The sequence below is a fragment of the Carassius gibelio genome, chromosome A22, assembly GCF_023724105.1.
Source record: "Carassius gibelio isolate Cgi1373 ecotype wild population from Czech Republic chromosome A22, carGib1.2-hapl.c, whole genome shotgun sequence".
NCBI lineage: Eukaryota > Metazoa > Chordata > Actinopteri > Cypriniformes > Cyprinidae > Carassius > Carassius gibelio.
Genome location: NC_068392.1, coordinates 5266643 through 5290061, shown reverse-complemented (window position 1 = coordinate 5290061; position 23419 = coordinate 5266643). Strand labels below are relative to the sequence as shown.

General features: G+C 35.4%; 4 protein-coding genes across 16 annotated transcripts in view; 1 reads left to right on the top strand and 3 right to left on the bottom strand.

The window, feature by feature from the left end:
* The window catches only part of LOC127942925 (PX domain-containing protein kinase-like protein), a 30942-nt gene extending 27613 nt beyond the window's left edge, over positions 1-3329 (bottom strand). For 8 of the 11 annotated variants that reach the window (XM_052538929.1, XM_052538930.1, XM_052538931.1 and 5 more), the window contains exons 1-4: positions 3026-3329; positions 1297-1347; positions 453-500; positions 56-242 (exon numbers count right to left, since the gene is read on the bottom strand). In XM_052538929.1, the coding sequence (XP_052394889.1) occupies positions 56-242; positions 453-500; positions 1297-1347; positions 3026-3139 (400 nt within the window). In that variant the 5' untranslated portion in view covers positions 3140-3329. Of the gene's footprint in view, positions 1-55; positions 260-452; positions 501-1296; positions 1348-1463; positions 1730-3025 lie in introns of those variants that run through there. The other 3 variants (XM_052538940.1, XM_052538939.1, XM_052538938.1) reach the window with 3 other exon arrangements.
* An 895-nt stretch (positions 3330-4224) lies between these two features.
* Positions 4225-6960, bottom strand: LOC127942961 (ribonuclease P protein subunit p14). Of its 3 annotated transcripts, XM_052539033.1 has the most exons (7): positions 6807-6960; positions 6342-6465; positions 6159-6243; positions 5651-5727; positions 5304-5382; positions 4922-4994; positions 4658-4805 (listed from the first exon to the last, which is right to left on the bottom strand). In XM_052539033.1, the coding sequence occupies exons 2-6, from the start codon at positions 6413-6415 to the stop codon at positions 4926-4928; spliced, it is 384 nt and encodes a 127-aa protein (XP_052394993.1). In that variant the 5' UTR covers positions 6416-6465; positions 6807-6960; the 3' UTR covers positions 4658-4805; positions 4922-4925. The 3 variants fall into 3 exon arrangements, with proteins under 3 accessions (XP_052394992.1, XP_052394991.1, XP_052394993.1); XM_052539032.1 differs by having other exon boundaries at positions 4225-4994; XM_052539031.1 differs by lacking the exons at positions 5651-5727; positions 6159-6243; positions 6342-6465; positions 6807-6960 and having other exon boundaries at positions 4225-4994; positions 5304-5372.
* Positions 6961-7174: 214 nt separating this feature from the next.
* On the top strand, positions 7175-14626 carry LOC127942928 (ranBP-type and C3HC4-type zinc finger-containing protein 1-like). The gene is made up of 13 exons (XM_052538942.1): positions 7175-7377; positions 8143-8195; positions 8299-8443; positions 8540-8636; positions 8755-8953; positions 9033-9124; positions 11305-11481; positions 11774-11934; positions 12014-12125; positions 12219-12398; positions 12490-12588; positions 13638-13781; positions 13866-14626. The coding sequence occupies exons 2-13, from the start codon at positions 8159-8161 to the stop codon at positions 13944-13946; spliced, it is 1524 nt and encodes a 507-aa protein (XP_052394902.1). The 5' UTR covers positions 7175-7377; positions 8143-8158; the 3' UTR covers positions 13947-14626.
* A 99-nt stretch (positions 14627-14725) lies between these two features.
* On the bottom strand, positions 14726-23355 carry LOC127942933 (TBC1 domain family member 20-like). Its single transcript, XM_052538956.1, has 8 exons — positions 22964-23355; positions 22125-22310; positions 21050-21130; positions 20762-20948; positions 18707-18808; positions 18397-18538; positions 17299-17471; positions 14726-17220 (listed from the first exon to the last, which is right to left on the bottom strand). Exons 1-8 carry the CDS (start codon positions 23007-23009, stop codon positions 16950-16952), a joined length of 1188 nt encoding a protein of 395 aa, XP_052394916.1. The 5' UTR covers positions 23010-23355; the 3' UTR covers positions 14726-16949.
* Positions 23356-23419: the final 64 nt, after the last annotated feature.

Genomic DNA, 23419 nt, shown 5'->3' with positions numbered 1-23419 from the left:
ATTTTGATGCAAAACATACATTTTCTAGTGTTAAAATAAGCCCAGGTTGCATTACCTGTGTAGTTTGCGGAGTAATTGTTAGTGTCGAGAAACTTTTTGACCAGCTCACAGCCGGAGAGGATGTGATGACGTGTGATGTAGTTCAGATAAGCCTGAAGACCCTTCTGACGCTCGGCTATAAACTCTCGGTCCATGTTTCCTAACAGCTTCTTAGGAGGAAGCGGCAGGTTGAGGCCGGAGATCTGTGAACACAGACAGACTGACTCATGGTTACTCTTTCACTGATGGGAAGGCTAATCTGAAAAGCTTTGGCTTGGGAGTTTTTGAGGACTCAGCAAGAGTGAATCATTGCCAATGAAACGTCACAGCAATGCTATTCAATTTATTTTGAAACAGCAGCTCTCAAACGCACACGTTTGTCCAGCACAGGTTTGTTCTAACGGTTCACTTACCAGTAAACTATTGTTCAGCATGTCGAAGTCGCTGTATCTCCGGATGACCTGCGAATATTAGAGCTGAAATCAATCATTCTGACAATAACAAACATGAGAGAGAAAGAGACAGACAGAAAACAGTCAGAGATGACAGGTGGAGGGATATACAGATGGACAGACGGACAACTTATGAACAGATAGACAGACGGACAGATAGATAGACAGACGACAGGTAGAGGGATAGATTCATAGATAGATAGATGGATAGATGAATGGATGGATGGATTGATGGACAGTTGGATGGATGGATGGACAGTTGAATGGACGGACAGACATAGATGAATGGATAGTTTGATTATAGATAGATAGATAGATAGATAGATAGATAGATAGATAGATAGATAGATAGATAGATAGATGAATGAACGGATGGATGGATGGATAGATAGATAGTTGGATGAAAACTTGGATGGATGGATGGATGGATAGTTGGATGGATAGTTGGATGGATAGATGGACGGATGGATGATGGATAGTTGGATGGATGGATGGATAGATGGATGGATGGACAGTTGGATGGACGGATGGACAGTTGGATGGATGGATAGTTGGATGGATGGATGATGGACGGATGGATGGATGGATGGATAGATGGATAGTTGGATGGATGGATGGATAGTTGGATGGATGGATGGATGGATGGATGGACGGATGGATGGATGGATGGACGGACAGACATAGATGGATGTATAGTTGGATAGATAGATAGATAGTTAGATGAACAGTTGGATGGACCGTTGGATGGATGGATGGATGGATGGACAGACATAGATAGACAGACAGATAGACAGATGTAACTCACTGTCCAGCTGTTGTCTGTGGAAACTCCTCTCTGAACACGAATGATGTACTCCTGTTAACAGAGAAAAACACTGATGACTGACTCAGCAAACATACATTACATTAAGTGATAACATAAAGACCCTGCTGAAAAAAACTGATTTAGCTGCTCTTCAGTCCCCAAATCACCTTTAAAATCACCAAACGAGTTCAGCCTGACTCGTGGAAACCAGCCTAAACAAGCCCATCATTCGTTTTTTCTTCTTCACTATATTTGGCATTCAAGGGATCAAAGTCATGCTGTCATGGATTTGTGGTTTTTCAGCAGAATTGTGAAGCAAGACCAAAGCAGGAAGTCAAGAGGCCAAATGTAACAGAGTCTCCAAAGTCCCTGCAGCAACCTCCGACAGCCACTTCTCATTCACATTAATGTTTGACTCTCCTTCAGAAAGTCACCTGATGGTTTCCAGAAGACTAAAACAAGAGCAAAGGCACTCGGTTTCCATTCGCAACACTATTTCACATCACATCCGTTCTGTGGTTGATTATTTACACACTCGCCATATCTTAAGATCTTAACATCTTTCAACCTACAAAATAACATTAAATATACATAACTGATCATCTACCCTGAATCTACTCTACTCTAAAATGAACGTTTATATCACATAGAACTGAAAGCGGTTTACTAGATTGCACTTTCATTATGAATGACATTGAGAAACGAATAGATGAATAAATGAGAAAGGAAACACTCATATGTATTGTGGCTTCGGTTTCACAGAGGAAATGTCTTTCTGCACAAATGCAAATGATAAATGGTCAATTCCGCCGGTAAATTCACTAGAACAGATCCAGACTGCTTTATATATCACATGAGATCTAGCAGTATATGATGTTTTTATTTATTTATTTATTTTTATGCTTATATGATGTTTACGTTAACTAAACCTATAGATATAATCAAAATTAAAAAGTAATATTCACACATTTTATTTTAAAGTTGATTATGCTCATTATATCATAAACACATATTAATAGAAATCCTCTTTTTAAAGAATAGACAGATGACATATAGACAGATATCTAGACGGATAGACAACTAGATAGATAGATATATAGATGGATGACTGGCAGAGATAGATAGATATTGAGATAAATAGAAATTAATAAAGTAATATCTACACATTTTCTTTTAAAGTCGATTATGCTCATTATACCATAAACACATAATAATATAAATCGTTTGTTAAAGAATTTCAATCACCATTTCGTCATCACTTTATTTAAATTTGATTATTCAAGTTTGCAAAATCTTAAAACTAAGGTAATGTATCAAATATAATTTTTAAAAAATGTACCTACCGATATTTCTACATTCAGGATGTTGCTACATTTGAAATTTTTTTTTGTTTACATTTTATTTCACAAATATTTTCGCTTTACAAAATGTAATTGACTTCTGGCCTTAACATTAAACAACTAAACAAAAACGAATCTAAAACGACACTAAATGCGATTAATCTGATATTAATCGACTAACATTGGAGAAATACCGTTAAACGTCAAAAAACGACATACAAAGTAGAGTTTGACTTTAAACCCTTTTATAATCTAATCGAATGTTACTGACATGTAAACGCATATTTATAACCGAATTTAAAGGTGTAACTTAACGGATCGGTCTATTCGAAACCGTCTCCGCGCGCACATAAACAGCGATCCGCGCGGCTCCGGTTTGTGCCGTTTACCGTGTGTGACTGTAAACTCTGGCTGGCCTCGATCACGGCGGTCAGCGGCACGGTGTCGTCCAGCGGTGGCTTCCTGCCGATCATCGGCTGCGGCTGCTGCTCCATGAACGCCATCCCGGATCAAAACAACAAACCGCCCCGGTTCCACAGGGTTCGGTAACCGAGAGCCCACCCCGGTCGGTGTAAGGCTCACGGTTCACTGCGCGTATGTGCTTGTGACAACGTGGGAGAAACGAATCAGAAACTGCCAGTGAAAATTTACGTGGATACTTAAAGGAGCTCGTGCACTCAGTAGTGCGCACACTCGAGAGTAAGCGAGTGACGTCACAGATTTGTAACACTCCAAATGTATCATTTGGGACTGTTTATTTATTTAAGAATACATGTGTAAAATGATTAACATTTGTATTTAGTGCTTGCGAGGTCGTCTTTCTTAAAAAGAAAAGAAGAAAAAAGAAAAAGTGAGTGAGTGTTTTAGTAAATAACGTTACCCCTAACGTTACTTGTTCAAACAGGAAACATTCATAGGGCTCACGGCTAAATTCAATCATGTTATTTCCTCTGGGGCTTGGAATAAAATGAAACTTGACAAACTGTCAAACAAGCATTTTTCGACTTCATTTCTGTGCATGTTGTTTTGCATTTTCGTTTGGAGTTTGTAATATAAGCGTTGCATCTCGGCGAAGCTGCTAGCAGTATGCTAAATGTTGTCAAGAGAATCCTATCATGTGACTCAATGTGAACAGTGTTCCAGTTTCTATACTTCATGACATATTTTAAGAAAATATTAGAGCATAGAACATAAGAAATGCATGTGTCTATTTACACAATGTACAAACAAAAAGCAAAGCCAAATATCAAAACAAAGGTCTGAGGAAAAAGTGTATATAGTTTAATATAATACAGTTCATCGACAGGCATTAAATAATACATGTAAATCTACACACATATGTATTTCCTCAACTAACCAAAAGAGAAAGCAAGCAAAAAATGTAAGGACTGAGGACCAAGAGGTAAATTGATCTTGGTTAAAGTAAATTAAGCTGGAAGAAGTTTGCAGGTTGGTTTTATGTAATTTTACCACTATTATGTTAACTTTATAATTTTTTAATTGCGGTTTTAGAGAACATAAAATGTCTTTGTTGAGGTTGGACACAGATAGTTATTGCCCACACCAAAGAACTAAGCCAAAGGGCGGGTTTATTTTCTCACACATTTTTTATTCAAATAACTTCCAGAGAACAAAAAACAAGAAATATTAAATCTCTGAGTGAGTGTTACATTCCGAAAGAACAAAAAGCAGCAAGAAAGAACATTTTATTCCTGGCAGCACATAAAAACTGAACAGCTGGATTCACTAAAGTTTCTCATGATTGTTGTGCGTCTTGCGGCATCATGACTATGACCTCTCCCTCCATGACCACTTTGTCTTTGGCAGCACAGGAAACAGAAATAAAAGCAAAGGACATTTTGATCTTTTTGACCTCCGCTTCTGCCACAACCTCCTCTCCAATGTAGAGGGGTGCCGGAAAGCGTATTTCCTGGTGAAGAAACACACAGCCTTTGCCGGGCAACTTCGTCCCCAGAACTGCTGAGATCAGACCGTTAATCAGCACTCCGTGAACAATGGGGGTCTCGAAAGAGGTCGTTTTGGTGTATTCGGGGTCGAGGTGGAGAGGATTCGTGTCCCCCGTCAGCTCAGCAAAAAGTGTGACATCTCTGGCACTGAATGTTTTGCTAAGCGAGGCCCGTTCACCCACGTAAAGCGACCTGTGCCCTACTGTGAGGGATGTGGGAACTGAGTTGAAAAAACTGTTTATATTTCTGCTGAAAATACTTCTTCTGAGAAAAAACATTTTTTTTCCCCCAATGTATTTTTTTTTTCTGTAGGCCCACCTCACTATATCAACTGGTCTCCGAACCGCAGCTCACGGCTATTCCCAGACAACGCTAGTAAAAATGGCGACACCTGCAATGATAAATAAAATGAAATATGAGTTGCATTTAACACAGATGTCTGTGTCATTTATTAGAAGTGCATTGGGGTTCAGTATCTATAATGAGATAAAGAGTAACCGCCCATCAGCAGCTGACGCAAATTACAAAGTACACACAGTTTGGCTGAAGGAATGCCAATGGTCTCATTAAAATTGTGTCTAGTCATTCCTGGAAGATCTACAATTGATCCACAATCTTTTTACTGACATCTAGTGCCAACAAACTGCAAACTCAGGGCAAAGTAAATCTTTAATCTGCTTCAACACTGGGGAAAACGTACCTGCGTGACTCTGAATGCACATGCCTCATTCTGATATGATCCCAGTAATGTTAAAGCGCTCCACAATTTCACTAGGCTGCTGAGATTAAAGCACAAAAGAATATAAAAACTGAACATCATTTGATTGACAAAATGGGTTGGACAAATCCGTAAGTGTTTATTCATTTCAGAAAAAAACATTCAAGAAATTAATTACTAACAGATTTGTCCAATTAAAATGGTCCTAAACTCGAGCCCTGAGGGACACTCAAAGTTTCTGTGTTTATAAACAGCTCTGTACCTCCAGTAAATTATGTTTAAACTCTTTAGCCTAAATGTACAAGATTTGTTCTTTGAGCTTGTCTTACCTGTTGTACACTCTCAGTATACCTGTCAGTTCGTTCTGATCAAATTTAAGCAAATCAAATGGAAAAGAAGCTCCAACCTGCCATACAAAAAAAAAAAGTCAGAAATCAGGATTAAGTCGAAACAAATGACTCAACACAGCTCATATTATATATAACAGAAAATGGTTTATGGACTGTAAAATATATATTTTGTTTACATTTTTAATTATTTATATAATACAAAAAACTTGATCATTAAACTATAATCCAAAATGAAAATTTAATTGGTTAATTAGATAATTTAAGCAATTTTTAATTATTTGACATTTATTATTCATAATTATTGTCATATATAATTATTTTACATTTCGGCATCATTTATGATTAAATTAACCATTCTCAATGTATTATGCTATCTCACAGTCTATTTTTGGACTCCCCCCCCAGCAGTTAAGTTATTTTACAAAGAAACAATAACTGAATCATTACACTCAAATTGTAAAAAGAGAGAGAAATACTATGTGCTTACCTCTCCGTACAGGTCTTTGAGTCCACAGATAATCAATTGTTTTAACTGTGCATCAGTAATATTTTTGTTTCCACTCTCCAAAACTCTTAAAAAAATAATAAAGGCGAAAATTTCATTTCATGCACCATCTAATAATTGCATTAAAATGAGCAGATCAAAACTGAACTATCTCATATCACTTACAGAGATATCTTCATATAATGGTAAACTGAAGCATTTTTGTACACATATCGCTCAAACTTTGAGGGTTCCTCCATAACTTGTATTTTTACCCAATGAAATCTTCCCAGATGGTCTGCGAGTATGCCTAAATGAAGATAGATAAAAACCTGTCGTCAATTCAAATCAATTTGCAGTGCTAATTACTACAGGAATATGTAAATAAATGCATATAAGAGTTGAGTTGCATATTCAATACGAATATTCAAACACAATGACTGTATCATGGTACTGCCACAATATTCTTTATATTATGGAAGATCGGTGTCTTCCAGCTCACGTGTCAGTTCTGTATTTACTATGAACTCCAAAAAGACTAATACTAGTTTAAGAGTCTCCCGCCGCTATGTATTACAACATGCTGCATTTAAATATTAAATAAACGTCAAACAACTATCTGTTTGGAGGTCAGAAAACAGATGAACTTACAGAATTACAGGTCGTGTTTGTCCTTTATAAACAGCATGCGCAGCGCCATGCGCCCTCTTGTTTTGCCAAATCTCGCGATAACTCCCTAAATAAAAGTAAATGAAAATAAAAATAAAACAACAACAGGGAAATTAATTCTTATTATGATGACGGACAATAATAATAATAATAATAATAATAAAAAAGACCCCCCTCCCCCCAAAAAAAAACAAACAAAAAAGATTATATATTTATTGATAACTTTTAGTTAAAAAAAATCAGCTCCACTGTTGTTGTTTTTTTTCCAGTTCATTTCTATAATTTGTATTTTTCTGCTTGCATTTTTTTTTAATTAATATTATAGCATAACTCTTCCAGTGAACTGAATTGCAGCCGAGTGTGTCTTCCGCGTCTCTGTTTTGATGAAGTTGCGCAACTCTGTTGAGACTTTCCTTCCTGAAGCAACCGAGTTTCACTTTTATTTCTTTAAACGTCCCTGGTTTCGTGAACAGCACGGATGATTTAATCAATACTGTACATCGTTTAAAACACGAACACGAAAAACTTTTCACATACTGCTCTCTTATGGTTGGTAAGTTTATTTCCTTTTATTTCACTCTCTGCTGTTGAGCTGAACGAGCGCTTGTTACATATTTGATTAGTGAGCTGGTTAAGTTGGTTAGCATTGGTTGGTTACATAAAGTCTAAAATACGTAGTACACTTTTATTTTGACATTTCTGATATAGTACCATAGTATTCTGAAATCGCCATGGAGTAAAATATCATGGTATACGAGTATAAAAATACTATGGTACGACAACCAAGGTACTTTTTTTTGGAAGGGAATTTAATATCGACAAAAAATATCAGGGATTTGCACATATATTTTAATATATATATATATATATATATATATATATATATATATATAAATATATATATATAAAATAATAAATATAATAATATTTTAAATAATTTTTGCTTAAACTATGATACTGCTAGGTGTTTTGTATGTACTATAATTTACTGTATTTTTGGACATTTACTAAAGTATATAAATGCATATAATGTAATATTAATTGTTATAAAGTAATTTTAAATAGAATATATATATATATATATATATATATATATATAAACTATTTATGTAAACAATTGCTATATAAACCAATAATATTATATATAAACAAATGTTTATAGGTATATTTATTTAATTTGTAATATTCCATTTATTAATAATATAAATATGTATATTAAAATATAAAACATTTAAAATACTAATATATATTTATTTTAATTTTTAATTTTTTTTATTTTTACTTTCTGTGTGTGTTTGTGTGTGTGTGTGTTTTAAAGCTTTCAAGGTAAAAGTATGGCTGCCCTAGATGCCTCTAGAAATATAAAAGAAGGTGAGTGCTAGTAAATGCATTACGCAATAAATTAATATATCAAAAGACAAATTTTCCACAAAGCAGCATGTATTATGTTAACATCACATCTTTGCTGTCGCAGCCGAGGATGCAGCTCGAATGCTGAGTGACGCCATCAACTCTAGAGACAAAGATGAAGCGACCAAGTACCTGGATCAACTTTTGGATCTAAAACTCTCAGTGTGTGTCAAAATAAATCCTGAAGCATACTCTAAAGACAGCATCAGGTATGCTGTTAGACTTGTTTTATTGCGGTGCGAAACACTTGTTACTGGGGATCTGAAGCTATATGTGATTTTTTGTTTTGTTTTGTGTGATGGCAGGTTGAGGGTAGGAGTGGCGGACGCCGTGTCAGATGCCCACATCCCAATAACAGTGATGGTACCAGTTTACATGACAATATCAGAGCTGAAAGAAAAGGTAAATAGTGTTAATGATGAACCTGTGTATGAAAATTCTTGTTTGAAACGGAAACCCAAAATTGTACATATATTTAAGCCCTTATTGACTTTTTAGTCATTCACAATTTGTCTTTCAGATCAATCAAGACTATGGCTTCCACCCATCCCTCCAGCGCTGGGTGATCGGGAAGCGCCTGGCCCAGGACAGAGAAACCCTGTATCAGTATGGGGTCAGAAACCACGATGATACAGCATTCCTCTTCATCCTTTCCCCCCAGGCTGTCAATCTGAGCCGGGAACAAGAGAGAAAAGAGAAAGAGGATAGACGGATCTATGGTATCTAGCCTGTATTTCTGACCAAAAAAATAACAGCTTTTATATGAGTTCACTGAACTGCATTTCTTTCTTAATGAAGATATAATAGAGATCGTTGAACGTCCACCTCATCGCCCACCAGAGCTCGTCGCCAGAGGAGATAATCGCCCTCCTCTACCTCCCAAACCTAAGGTCTGTCTCTCTATCATTCTGTCTGTTGCTCTGTCTATTGTTTTTTTGTAACTATCTGCAGCTCTCTCGTTTAGTCTGTCTATCTCTGTCATTAATTGTTCTATCTGTTGCTCTATCTGTAGCTCTATCGTTCAATCTGTTGTTCTTTTGTTCTGTTTGTCTCTATATCTATCATTCTGTTGTTCTGTCATTCTATCCATTGTTTTGTTGTTTTATTTGTAGCTCTATCTGTCGCTCTGTCTATGGTTCTGGCACTCTGTCGCATTATCTATCATTCTTCTGCTCCATCATTCTGTTTGTTGTCGCTCTGTCTACTAGCTTTCATCCTATCTGTCGCTCTATCGTTCTATCTGTCACTCTATCCCTATCTCTATCTTTAATCTGATCATTAATCTGTTGCTATGTTTCTATCGCTTTATCTATCTTTCTCTGTTGCTCTGTCATTCTATCTATTTTTTATTTTGTCTGTCGCTTTATGGTTCTGATGCTCTATCTGTCACTTTATCTATCATTCTATCTGTTGCTTTGTCTATGGTTCTGGCACTCAGTCACATTATCTATCATTCTTCCGCTCCATCATTCTGTTTGTTATCGCTCTGTCTACTATATATCTTTAGCTATCATCCTATCTGTCGCTCTATCGTTCTATCTGTCACTCCATCCCTATCTCTATCTTTAATCTGATCATTAATCTGTTGCTATGTTTCTATTGCTTTATCTATCTCTGTTGCTCTGTCATTCTATCTATTTTTTATTTTATTTTGTCTGTCGCTCTATGTTTCTGGTACTCTATCTGTCACTTTATCTATCATTCTATCTGTCGCTCTGTCTATGGTTCTGGCACTCAGTCACATTATCTATCATTCTTCCGCTCCATCATTCTGTTTGTTATCGCTCTGTCTACTATATATCTTTAGCTATCATCCTATCTGTCGCTCTATCGTTCTTTCTGTCACTCTATCCCTCGCTCTCTTTCATCTGTTCATTAATCTGTTGCTATGTTTCCATTGCTTTATCTGTCACTTTATCTATCATTCTCTGTCATTCTATCTGTAGTTCTATCATTTAATATGCTTTTCTTTTGTTCTGTTTGTCTGTATATCTATCATTCTGTTGTTCTGTCATTCTATCCATTGTTTTGTCATTTTATTTGTAGCTCTATCTGTTATTCTATCTGTCCCTCTGTCTATGGTTCTGGTGCTCCATCTGTCGCATTATCTATCATTCTTCTGCTCCATCATTCTGTTTGTTGTCATTCTGTCTACTATATATTTTTTGCTATCATCCTATCTGTTGCTCTATCATTCTATCTGTCACTCTATCTTGCTCTATCTTTAATCTGTTCATTAATCTGTTGCTATGTTTCTATTGCTTTATCTGTCACTTTATCGATCGTTCTCTGTTGCTCTGTCATTCTATTTTGTTTGTAATTTTCTCTGTCGCTATATGGTTCTGGTGCTCTATATATCATTCTATCTGTCACTCTAAGTTTCTACTGGTTTATCGGTCAATTTATATATTGTTCTCTGTCGCTGTAGCTATCATTCTATCGGTTGCCTTTTCTATGGTTCTGACGCTCTATCTGTCACTCTTTTATTCTATTCATTGTTATTTTATTCTGTCACTCTGTTATTCAATCTTTCATTGTATCTGTCACATTATTCGTTTCGATCACTTTATCTATTGTTCTGTCACTCTACCTCTCATTTTATCTGTTGCTCTTTCTGTGGTTCTGATGCTCCGTCACCTTAACTATTGTTCTGTCTGTTGCTCTATCATTCTATTTGTTGTTCCATCATTCTCTTATTCTATCTTTCTCTTTATCTGTCCCTCTATCTATCATTCTAACTGTTGCTCTATCTAGTTTCTATCGCTTTATCTGTCACTCTATCATTCTGTCACTCTATCATTCTATTTGTTGCTCTATCATTGTCACTTTGTCCGTTGCTCTATCTAGGTTTCTGTTGCTTTATCTGTCACTCTATCTATACTTTTCTGTCACTCTATCTATCATTCTACCTTTCTTAGTTCTGTGTGACTTTATCATTCTATATGTTGCTGTCTGTAGCTCTATTGTTCTATTACTATATCTTTTGTTCTATCGGTCATTCTCTATCAATTTACCTGTTGCTCGCTCTATCTATCTATCATAATTATAATAATTTTATTTGGTTTTATAGCCAGTTGGTTGGTCATGTACTGGTTGCACGTTTGTGAATAAACCAACACGTCCAGGTTGTGAGATGTGCAGTACAGAAAGACCTGACAACTATAATGTACCTGACATATACCAGCCAGATGAGACAGAAACCAGGAGACTCCAGCAGGAGGAACTGGCCAGACTGCAGTACGAGCAGGTTAGTTGAGGGGACCCAACATACTGGACTACAGTGAACTGTTAGATTGGACTGTGGGATGAAAAACACTCGAATGGAATATTGTTTAACTCATAAATTATATACAACTTTTTCCTCTTGGACAAATTTATAGGTTTTGATTTTTAAAGGATTTTGTTAGCATCTTTTAATATTGTGTCCGCATTATGATGAAAAAAATCAGCATTTTTACAACAGTGTCTTTTCCTGATCTGGTTTATTGTTATTAAAAGCAGATATATAATGCATGTTGTCTGTCCATTTATGTATGTAGTCTATGAAGGATGAACGGGAGAGGAATTTCCAAGAACTCCTTGAAACGGATTCCCACAGTCTGGTGGGGAATGTGGAAGAGCTGGATTGTGCCATCTGCTTTTGCACCATCATGCCAGGAGAGGGCGCTGTGCTGAGAGAGTGCCTGCATAGCTTCTGCAGGTGCTGCGAGATTGTTTATCAGTTACTATAAACAGGAAGTAGTGAAACAGACTGAAATACAACTTTGAATATCCTACAGGGAATGTCTGAAGGAAACAGTTCTGAACTGCATGGATGCCGAGGTGGCTTGTCCTTACAGAGACCACGCTTACTCCTGTAACTGCAAACTTCAAGATCGAGAAATCAAATCGGTAAGATCATAAATGGCATATTATTTAACCTTGGATTATTGTAGTTACCCGTTCTCTTAATAAAACACACCAAACTATACTGTTTCCCAACAGCTCCTCTCCCAGGACGAGTACCAGAAGTTTCTAGAACTGAGGCTGAACATCGCAGAGTCGCGCAGTGAGAACAGTTACCACTGCAAGACGCCCGACTGCGCCGGCTGGTGCATCTTCGAAGATGACGTGAACGAATTCACATGTGGCATCTGCAACGAGACCAACTGTATCCTCTGCAAGGTGAACACAAAGTTTGTCGGTGTCTTGTTCACATTTAATTTTAAAAGTGCGTGTTATGGTGACCTAAAGTACTGTGGATGTGCATCTCAAGGCTATTCACAAGGGAATGAACTGCAAGGAGTACCAGGATGACCTCCGCATTCGAGCGCAGAATGACGACGCAGCCCTGCAGACCACACAGATGCTGGATGTAAGTGGAAAATTAATTTGTTCAGCTTTTTTGTCAATATTTGAAATTAATTGCAATTGTGAAACAGCACCGACTAGGGGTGGGAATTGTAAAGAATTTCCTCACTGGAATTGCAGTTCTAATGGCTACACAAAGGAATAAGGAAATGCAATTTCATTGTGAAAATTAACATTATTGATAAGTAAATGTACAATAAATTGTTTGGGACTTGGACTACACTGGTAATGCTGTATGTGTTTGATAGACTAAAAAGAGCCGATTCAGAAGAGTCATTTGTTCGGGAATCAGACTACGTTGGTCGTGCTGTATGTGTTTGATTCACTACAGAGAAACGATTCATAAGAGTCACTTGTTTGGGAATCAGACAACGTTGGCCGTGCTGTCTGTGTTTGATTAACTACAAAGAAACGATTCATAAGAGTCACTTGTTTAGGAATCAGACAACGTTGGCCGTGCTGTCTGTGTTTGATTCACTACAAAGAAACGATTCATAAGAGTCACTTGTTTGGGAATTAGACTACATTGGTCGTGCTGTCTGTGTTTGATTCACTACAAAGAAACAATTCGTAAGAGTCACTTGTTTGGGAATTAGACTACATTGGTCGTGCTGTCTTTGAGTCACTACAGAGAAACGATTCATATGAGTCACTTGTTTGGGAATCAGACAACATTGGCCGTGATGTCTTTGTTTGATTCACTACAAAGAGATGATTCATAAGAGTAATTTATTTGCAAATAAGATGGTCGCACTGTACATGTTTGATTCACTAAAACAGTCTGATTCAAAAGAGTCGCTTGTTCAGGACTCATTCCACATTGGTCACACTGTGCGGCCGGATTCAAGAGTTGATTTATAAGAGTCATTTGTTTGAGAATCAGATTCCATTGGTTGTGCTGTATTTGTTTGATTCAATTCAGACAAACGATTCATAAGAGTCAATTGTTCAGGAATCATAGTACACTGGTTACACCTTATGTTTTTCAAATACACACAAAAAAAACAATAAACTGTAAATTATTTGTTACCCATTGACCGGTTTCACTTCCAGCAACTCCTGCAGAACGGCGAGGCGATGAACTGCCCCAAATGTCAGGTGATCGTCCAGAAGAAAGATGGCTGTGACTGGATCTGCTGTCTGATGTGCAAGACCGAAATCTGCTGGGTGACCAAACAAGCCCGATGGGGACCTCAGGTTAGAAACTAAAGTACATAAATCATTCGTTCAGTGATTCACAAACATCAAATGGCTAACCTGGACCTGGTTTCGTCTCCGCAGGGTGCTGGAGACACATCGGGGGGTTGCAAATGTCGAATCAATGGAGTCCTTTGCCATCCGAAATGTCAGAACTGCCACTAAACACAGATTCCACGAGCAAAAACATGCGCTACAGCAACAAAACACTTACAAAACTCCTTATAATAATCCAGGTGGGGTTGATGTGATGCATACAGTTTGCACTTATAGCTTTAAAACATTTGCTCAGTCTAGTTATATCACTGGCACAATCATCTGGATGTCATGACTTAATAGATATGTTCTAAGACTAAATTTACAGACCGTGTTTACAAACTTAAAAATATCATGGGATAATATAAACTGATGAAAAAGTAAAATATTAAAATATTTTTAAAATATACGTCAAACTGTCTTAAATCACTACTGGCAAACTGATGCTCTCAGACTTTGTGCAATGATATTGTAAGAGGAAAGCATTATGGTGCAAGAATATTGTTTTTTTTTAATCCAAAGATTTTTTTTGTGTGCACGATCATAGCAAAATATGCAATATGGAGCAATGAAGGAAAAAACACATTAAAGAAAAAGCAGAAGACATGCAGCATAGAATGTAATCAAATGCATAATTTCACATTACGGATATATTAAAAATTAATACTGAAAAAAATGTCGTCTAATAATTAGACTAGGTTTTTTTTCCCATATTGCATTTTTTTACATGTAGAAGCATTTTCATTCTGTTGACAATATGTCTTTGTTTACAAAATTGTATGATTCAATAAAGCTGGTGTACAGTTCAATTATTTATTCATTTTTTATAAACACCTTTAAATAACCTCTTAAAAATAAGTAATAATTCATAAAACAAGCAGTGCAACATGAATTGAAAAGAACAAGTATTTTTGACTCAAATGATTTAACTTTTCTTTTTATTTAAACATATTTAGCAACATGGTCAAATGTGACACATTAACATGAGAGAACCAAAGACAACTTAAGACAATCTCTCAAAGTGAAAAAAATGAGCAAGAAGCGCGTTCTTTAGTGAAAAAGTAATACATAATAAAAGCAAAAGCAGTAGTTGTGTTGATGGCAGAGTGTTATTTCCAAAAATATTGATTCATGGATTTTTTTTTAACCAAGCAGTGTTGGATGCTACTTGATGTTACTTTGATGTTACTTTGATGTGGTTTAGTGGAAACGATCAGTTGTGAACATTTGAACAACAAAAATAACAACGTGCCATGATTCAACACAGAGTTCGAGAAACTATTGTTTACACACTCTGTTGATCAGCTGAAGTTATTCAGAAGTGCTTTCAATTCAATCTCTTGAGATTCACGAGAAGTGCACGTTATGTACTAGGATTGGCACTTATCATAAAAAAATACTGTAATTAAGGTGATTCGGAGAGAAAAAAAACCCTGCAATGTAGTGGGAAAAAAACATTAACATGCAAATTACGAACATAATAAAAAGCAGTTTCGTTCACTGCATACACTTAACAAATGAGATTTGTACCCATCAGGGGTCCTGGACCAATCAGACGAAATATCGAATTCTACAAACAGGTTTTCTAAAAATATTTTGGTCTCAATTTATTTGTAGGTTTTCAATGTTTGCAAAGCATAATAAAGAACGTGGGGTCTCGATCATGAAGCACAAGTTGAGCAAATTTCTGAAAAAGCAATTTTTGTGAAATTGTTGATTTTGAGGGAATGGTTGTTTTTCTTTAATGTTGTTTTTGTTCGTGAATTTCAAACATAAATTAATCTCAAAAAGTAAAATGTTTTACAAAGGACTTGACAACCTTCATAAACGCACATATTTTTTCAAACGTTAAATGTTTTTTGAGCTTGAATTTTAAAACAAAGACTCCTTTAATGATTTTATGTAGTTTATAAAACATTCTTATGTAAACTGTTTACATTACATTTTAATTTCAAAGCAAAAATTCTAACTATTGTTAATAAATTGTTGTATTCAATTTAGTAAAAAATGTATTATGAGAAATGCACATGATTCTTAAATCGTTGCAGTCAATTTAATACAACAGTTTATACTTTATTTTGTATCATTATGAACGTGATGTCAAGGCATTCTTATGTAAATTGTCACATTCACTTAAATTTGATAATTTTTTCAAAACGAAAACTTTGTTTTACAAACAATATACTTCTTTAATAGGTACATTTAAAAAAGAAACGTTTAAATTATCGTTACTGAATGGTGGATATCAATTCAATGTGACAATTTATTAAAAAAAAAACATTACATTTTAAAAGAAATAGTTCCAACCAAAATGAAAATTTGCTGATATTTAACTCTTAACCCTCAGGCTATTCAAGAGGTTGAAGAGTTTGTTTCTTCATCGGAACAGATTTGGAGAAATGTAGCATTACATCACCATTGAATCATCTGCAGTGAATGGGTGCCGTCAGAATGAGAGTCCTAACAGCTGATAAATGCATAACAATAATCCACTCGAATTTTTACTTTTAACTTTTTGCGTCTCCTGCTGCCCCCCCACATCAAAATCTACCAATATATTTGTCTAGAGACGTTTTTCCATATTATGCTCCTGATTCAGACAAGACAATATTTACACCTGAGAAAGCAATATTATGGATAGAGAACATATATTTTAAAGTTTATAAATCTCTTAATGATAGATTTCTTTCTTTTAAACATGACGCTTTTTCACTTCAGAAGACATTAACTGATGGACTGGATTACGTGTGGCTTATTGTGATGTTTTGATCAGCTGTTTGGACTCTCATTCTGACGGCACCCATTCACTGCAGACGATCCATTGGTGAGAAATCCATTCTGCTCAGATTGTGTTTCATGTATGAGACGTGGAGTATACATAGAGCCACTGTACATCCAATCCCACCCCAGGATTGTGTTGCTTGTCCTCAGTAGATCCAGGAAACTGTTTCTTCATCTGCTGGAGGAAGTGATCGCTCTGCTTTACTGAATATTTCAGACTCAGCACCTCATTCAATGGGAAAAGGCTTGTTTAATTATAATAACTATGAACACATGTATTATGTATTAGTCTAACCAGTATAAATACTTGGTTACAGAGTAACAAATATTCAGCGCTGTGTTTTGGCTCCTTCACGGGAAGAGTAAGTCTAGTTTAGGAGCCCATTCCAGGGCAGAGTTTACCACGGCTAAAGCGGCCGCCCCTAACGCCACGGTCAATCCCATGACCGCCAGCCGCATGAAGCGGCGCGCCGTGGGCCGGACGACTGCCACGCTCCCTCGCTGGGCCTCCAGGGGGCGCTGCTGCTGCTTCTGCTGCTCTTTCCGTCTCCGTCGAAGCACTGTGTCCGGACGCTGCTGCATCGACGCCAACTCCAAGTCTTTGAAGGAGGAGACCGCCGTCCTGGACCAAACAACAAATAAACAGTGTTTGGTGGGACATGTCAGTTGTGAGAGAAACGTTTGTGGAAGGTAGACTTACAGGTGACTGCGCTCTCTGGCCAGCTCGGACGGGGGGAACTGAACGAACAGGTCTCCTGCGCGGCTGATCAGCGTCTCGTACGGCAGGTCCTCTGGGATACGGGACAGGAGATGGTGCATCATGGCCATGTCACACTCACAGTCCAACACCTCGTCCTCTCTAAGCAACACGATCTGCAAAGAGAGAACCACGCTTGCACTGAGATCGAGTCAGACTGCGCTTGTGTGTTTGGCTTACATACATGTGGATTTTCTTTATCTGTTTGTATTTAAAGTGAAAATCTTAACATTCTTTATGGTAGTATTAAAGGGTTAAAAATAATACTACTATTATGTAACTGTACTGTAAAAAAATGTTTAATTTGTGTTTACAATTTACTGCAAAATTTTAATATCAAATATATGTTTATACATATTTAAAGTATCTTATTTTATGTGAGTTCTGGAAAATATAGTAATGCCAATTAAATTATTATATAATATCTCATTTTTAGTAGATTTTTTTTTTTTGCATTATGATACTGACAATATATTTGTTTAAATTAAATTAAATAATACCCCATTTTGTTAATGTAATGACTTTTTTTACATTACGGTAGTGACAATGTTTTTTTTTTACATATTAAAACAAGATCTAATTTTATGCTATGGTAATTACAATGAGTTTTTTTAAATAATAAACAATATTTTGTTTTACGTTACAATAATGACAAAGAGATTTTTTTTTTCATTATAGTAGGCTACTGATAATTATGAGGAAAATGTACAGCAAAAACTAATTCATTAGTACAACAATAATGAAAGTAATAATTATGAGAAAAAGTCACCATGCACAAAATCTTAAAGGTCCTAAAAGAGGCTGTTTAATTTCCTTTTTTTTTTTCTTTTTGGTGCAAAATTCCCTTTATATAAAGCTTTTGGTATTTAGTCCCTCACCTACATTTTGTCAAACATCAAAAAGTTTATGGAGAACACAGTACTTATAGTGTGGACATGACATGTCCGTTATTTATTCCCGATTCAGCTCTAAATAAAAAGCTGAACATCAGAGACTCAGAGATTCAGAAGGTGGTTTCGAGGACAACTACTGGAAACGTACCACAGCAGCAAAGTAGATGGGCATGAGGGGATGGCAGGCCAGGAAGAAGTCGTACAACCGAACCACATGCCGGAAATCTGACAGCACATGTCCGAACCAGGTGATGAGCCAGCTGAGAGCGAAAATGGTGCCGACCTCGGCTCTGCAGACAAGATAAAGACTCTTATCTCAATAAAGAAGGCCTGACATCATTCTTTCAGGAGATGCTTTTAATGTTATGTCATTAAAAAAAAAACGAATCAAACCACTGAGCTTCAGCACAGACTAACAAACAAACACATGAAATCCCAGAAAATGGGCGTCTACTCACTGCTGCATCCAGTCGTACACTTCAGGGTTGACCCGCTTGATTATGGGCATCAGGTAGTTCAGGATGTGTTTGGTGTTGTCCATAGTGGGGTCCATAAAGTCCCTGGAATAGAAATATCTACTAGATATAAAACAAAATCATTTCAAGTTTTTATTTTTTTTTATACAGTAACTGAAAAAAAAAAATGATAAAATCCATTTATTTTCAGAATAAATGCCCATATGAGAAATATATACATAATTGTGTATAAATACTTTAAAACATAAATGGAATTTAATTATAATACTTTTTAATAATATTAATAATAACATAATAATATTTTTTTACAGCTGATAAAATGTAGCAAAATAATGAAATTAATTAAATTATATTTAATATATTCTATACACATTAATTACCGTCACTATCATTTTAGTTATTGTTACAGATTACATTTATCATTATTATAGTTAGCATTATCATTTATTGTTATACATATGATTACAGTTGTAGTTACTGTTATAATTGTTATTGTTATAATTATCATTACAGATATTGTTATGATTACATTTATCATTATTATTGTTAACATTATCATTTATTGTACATATGATTACTTACAGTTACGGTTATTGTTATTTTTATAATTATCGGTACAGATACTGTTATGATTACAGTTATCGTTCTAATAACGTCATTTCATAGTTATCGTTACAGATATTATGATTACATTTATCATTATTATTGTTAACATTATCATTTATTGTACATATAATTATAGTTATAGTTACTGTTATAATTGTTATTGTTATCATTATCGGTACAGATATTGTTATGATTACAGTTATCGTTCTAATAATGTAATTTCATTATAGTTATCGTTACAGATATTATGATTACATTTATCATTATTATTAAAGTTAGCATTATCATTAATTGTTATACATTTGACTATAGTTATAGTTACTGTTATAATTGTTATTGTTATCATTATCGGTACAGATATTGTTATGATTACAGTTATCGTTCTAACAACGTAATTTCATTATAGTTATCGTTACAGATATTATGATTACATTTATCATTATTATTAAAGTTAACATTATCATTGTTATACATGATTACAGTTATTGTTACTGTTATAATGGTTATCATTATCGGTACCGATATTGTTATGATTACAGTTATTGTTTTAAGTACCGTCATTTCATTAAAGTTATCATTACAGATATTGTTATGATTACATTGACCATTATTTTTATAGTTAGCATTATCATTTATTGTTGTACTTATGATTACAGTAATGTATGCATAAATATATTAAAATGTAAATATAATATAATTATATTAATATTTAATAATAATATAAATAATTTTTTTTTTTACAGTTGATGTGATTTTTTTTTACTTTGAACAAAAATTTAAAAATATTGAAATAATGAAACTAATTAAATTATATTTAATATATGATATGCACATTAAATGTAATAATAATAATTATTATTATTAGATATATTTGTCACATTACAGTAATGAGAATGATATTTCTTTGTTGAAGGTAACTGTGCTTGATTTAAAAAAAAATATATATATATATAAACATTTTAAAATGTAAACAACACTGAATACAATTAAAATGCTAATTTGTACTGGCGAGAATAGCGCTTGATTAAGTTGAACAACATTTCAGAATGAATAAAAATCTGCAAAAATGAAGTGACGTGGTGGTGACCCAAACTCTTCATGCTCTGCTTTAAACCCATTCAAATGCACACACACACCGTGAACACACACCCGGAGCAGTGGTCAGCCATTTATGCTGCGTTGCCCAGGGAGCAGTTGGAGGTTCAGAGCCTTGCTCAAGGGCACCTCAGTCGTGGTATTGTCGGCCCGTGATTCGAACAACAACCCTAAACTCCCTACAACCCTAGGGTTAGGAGTCAAACTCTCTAACTACTAGGCCACGACTTCCCCGACTTATATGAATCAAAAGAAGTGAATAAATACATCCGGTGTCTGTGTTTTGGTGTGTCCTGAAGCGGTTCTTGCCGTGTGTGTTTGCTGCTGTTGGCCCACCTGAGGTGGTGAGTGGAGAGTTTCTCCACCAGGGCAGTGGCCAGTCGTTCCCCCAGCACCAGCAGGAAGGTCACCACGATGTCATGGTATCCCTGATAATAGTGCAGCTGTGGGTTTTTCACCAGCACCCGCAGAATAATATCGATCAGCTCTTCCTGAAGGCCTTCCCGCTGCTCGTCTGGCATCCCTGCATTCATTAAACACCGCAAACGAACAGAGAGCAGCTTAGACATGAACCGAGAGCAGCTGAGGGTCCTGAAGGAGCAGCGGGGGGGGCGTTCTGCTCACCTGGAGGGAAGCGTCTCAGGGATCTCTGAACATCTAGAAGCACTTGGTTGAAGTCCTTGTTATTGTCTCGATCAACCGGCTCTGGAAATAAACACTGGATTCACATCTACAGCACATGGCTTTCATGAAGTCAATTTCCATGGATTTCATTCACTGGTTGTTTCCCCTTTATCAGCATAAATTAAGGCATATACAAGAAATATATATATATATATATATAAATAAAAGATGTGCATTCACTTTTTAAATGTAAATATTATAATTAGTTTATACGCATTAAAAATATGTACATTTAATAATTAATAATAATAATAATAACAATCAATAATATATATATTTTTTTCACATTACAATTATTGAAAATAATTTTTTTGTTGAAGGTAATTGCACTTTACATAAATAAAAGATGTAGTAATATTTTAAAATGTAAATAATGCAAATTTAACTATGGTATATGCATGTTTTATTTAATTATATTTAAATTAAATTAAAAAATATTCAATTTAATTAAAAAAATATTAAATTAAATTAAGTTTATGAATTTAGCAGACGACTCACAGTGCATCCAGGCCAACCATTTTTACCTAACATTAATAAATAAATAATAATATATTTTTTCACATTACAGTGATGAGAATAGGAATTTTGGTTATGATAACGGTGCTTAATTATCTCGGACATTTAAAGACCTATAATTATTTTAAAATGTAAATAAAAGTTATATTTAAATTTCATAATTAATAATAATATATTTTCAGTACAATGAGTGAATCAACAGAATGAGTGAATTATGCTAGATTATCTGGAACATTAAATATGTATAAATATTTAAAAATGTTAATTATATTTAATATAAATTGAAGCACATTTAATAAGTATAAATATGTATATATGTTGCATATAAATATTGCATTTTAAGTGTTAATAAATAATTAAATTATTTAATAAGATGTAATAAACTATATGTAGATTATTATTTATAGTTGAATCATATTTTGCACATTCCAGGGTGAGAGAATGAGAAAGAGACTGTTGTTGTTGGATGAAACGGCCTGTTTTGTTCTCAGAATCTCACCCAGCTGTTCAGGGAGGTTTTCTACAGACACGTTGAGCAGTCTGGGCCACACCAGCCGGCGGATCTCGTCGCTCAGCAGTCCTCCTTCACTGATGGCCATGCGTCTCAGAGTGGCCACATCCACGGGCGTCGTGTTCAGGGCCTGCGTGATCTCCGCCGTCTTCCTCTTCCGTCTGGACTCAGCATCTGCCAACATGATGACCGCACGGATGCTAACTGCACTTCAGCAGAACAGTTTGCCAAGATCTTTCCCTTTCATTTGCAAGTGTTTTTGTCTAAACAGCTGTTCCCAGAGGGACTGCGCTTTTAAAAGACTTGGTTTGGTTTTGAAAGAGAACTATTTTTCTCTGGCACACAAAACACAGTCACGTGCAAAACGTCTGAAGGAGTTCGTGTAAGTACTGTAACAGTTTTACTGTACATAATGAGCGCAGATATCTCACCACGATACATTCTTCAAAAGTGTTCTGAATAGTGCTTAAGACACGAAATAATGAGCATAACACCTTTAAATATATAATTTATACATATTAATGTATACATAACTTATATATTCACATATATATATATATATATATATAATATTGTAAATATTAATCTTTTTATATTTTGTCTATCTTAACAAATATTCGTATTGCTTTTTATGCTATCTATTTATATATAGTACAGATAACGATAAAAAAAAACGTATTTCAAACTGATAAATTATCCATCAAACTCTACATTTTAAGAGCCTTAAGAGCTATAACATTTATAGCATTCACTTATCCACCGGTAACGTTAAAGTGAAGCAGTAAATCTCTCATCGTTTATTAAATGAACTCTTCAATTAAACCCACCATGTTTTCCGAGTCCATTGAGACTCCGAGACTTCTTCAGATTCATCCTGTCACTGATGTCTTCAGGTGCAGCTTCATCATTCACTCTCAGGGAAATACTAACAGCTGACGGGCTTCTACTACTTTAGCTTGACAGCTAAAGGCCACATCCTCTCCTCAGACCCGCGTTAGCTGGATAAACTCACGGCACGTGAAGCACATCTGTCGCTCCGGACGGTTTCACTCATGTCAAGGGTTTTACACGAATGTGTTCCGCCGAACAGAAGCGGCATCTCTGCGTCTCTTTTGTGTCATTTCATGCGAATCGCCGCAGCAGCTCCAGCTGTAGTATCATCTGGTTGATGTTGAGGTGTGAGTGAAGGATTATGGGAGTTGTAGTTTAAATTGCTCACGCAAAAGGCGGCGTCAGTCAGCATTCAAAATAACGGTCACTTTTAAAAAACACAATAAACACAT

Bases quoted from the DNA above. Each gene is read 5' to 3' on its own strand.
- LOC127942961 (XM_052539031.1), bottom strand. From the start codon at position 4,881: ATGTTTTTTCTCAGAAGAAGTATTTTCAGCAGAAATATAAACAGTTTT.
- LOC127942928 (XM_052538942.1), top strand. From the start codon at position 8,159: ATGGCTGCCCTAGATGCCTCTAGAAATATAAAAGAAG. The intron at 8,954-9,032 runs GTATCTAGCCTG...TTCTTAATGAAG, and splicing joins AGAGGATAGACGGATCTATG to ATATAATAGAGATCGTTGAA. The intron at 9,125-11,304 runs GTCTGTCTCTCT...TTGGTTTTATAG, and splicing joins CTCTACCTCCCAAACCTAAG to CCAGTTGGTTGGTCATGTAC.
- LOC127942933 (XM_052538956.1), bottom strand. From the start codon at position 23,009: ATGAATCTGAAGAAGTCTCGGAGTCTCAATGGACTCGGAAAACATG. The intron at 20,949-21,049 runs GTGAGCAGAACG...TAATGAATGCAG, and splicing joins CCTGAGACGCTTCCCTCCAG to GGATGCCAGACGAGCAGCGG. The intron at 18,539-18,706 runs GTGAGTAGACGC...TCTTGTCTGCAG, and splicing joins GTGTACGACTGGATGCAGCA to AGCCGAGGTCGGCACCATTT.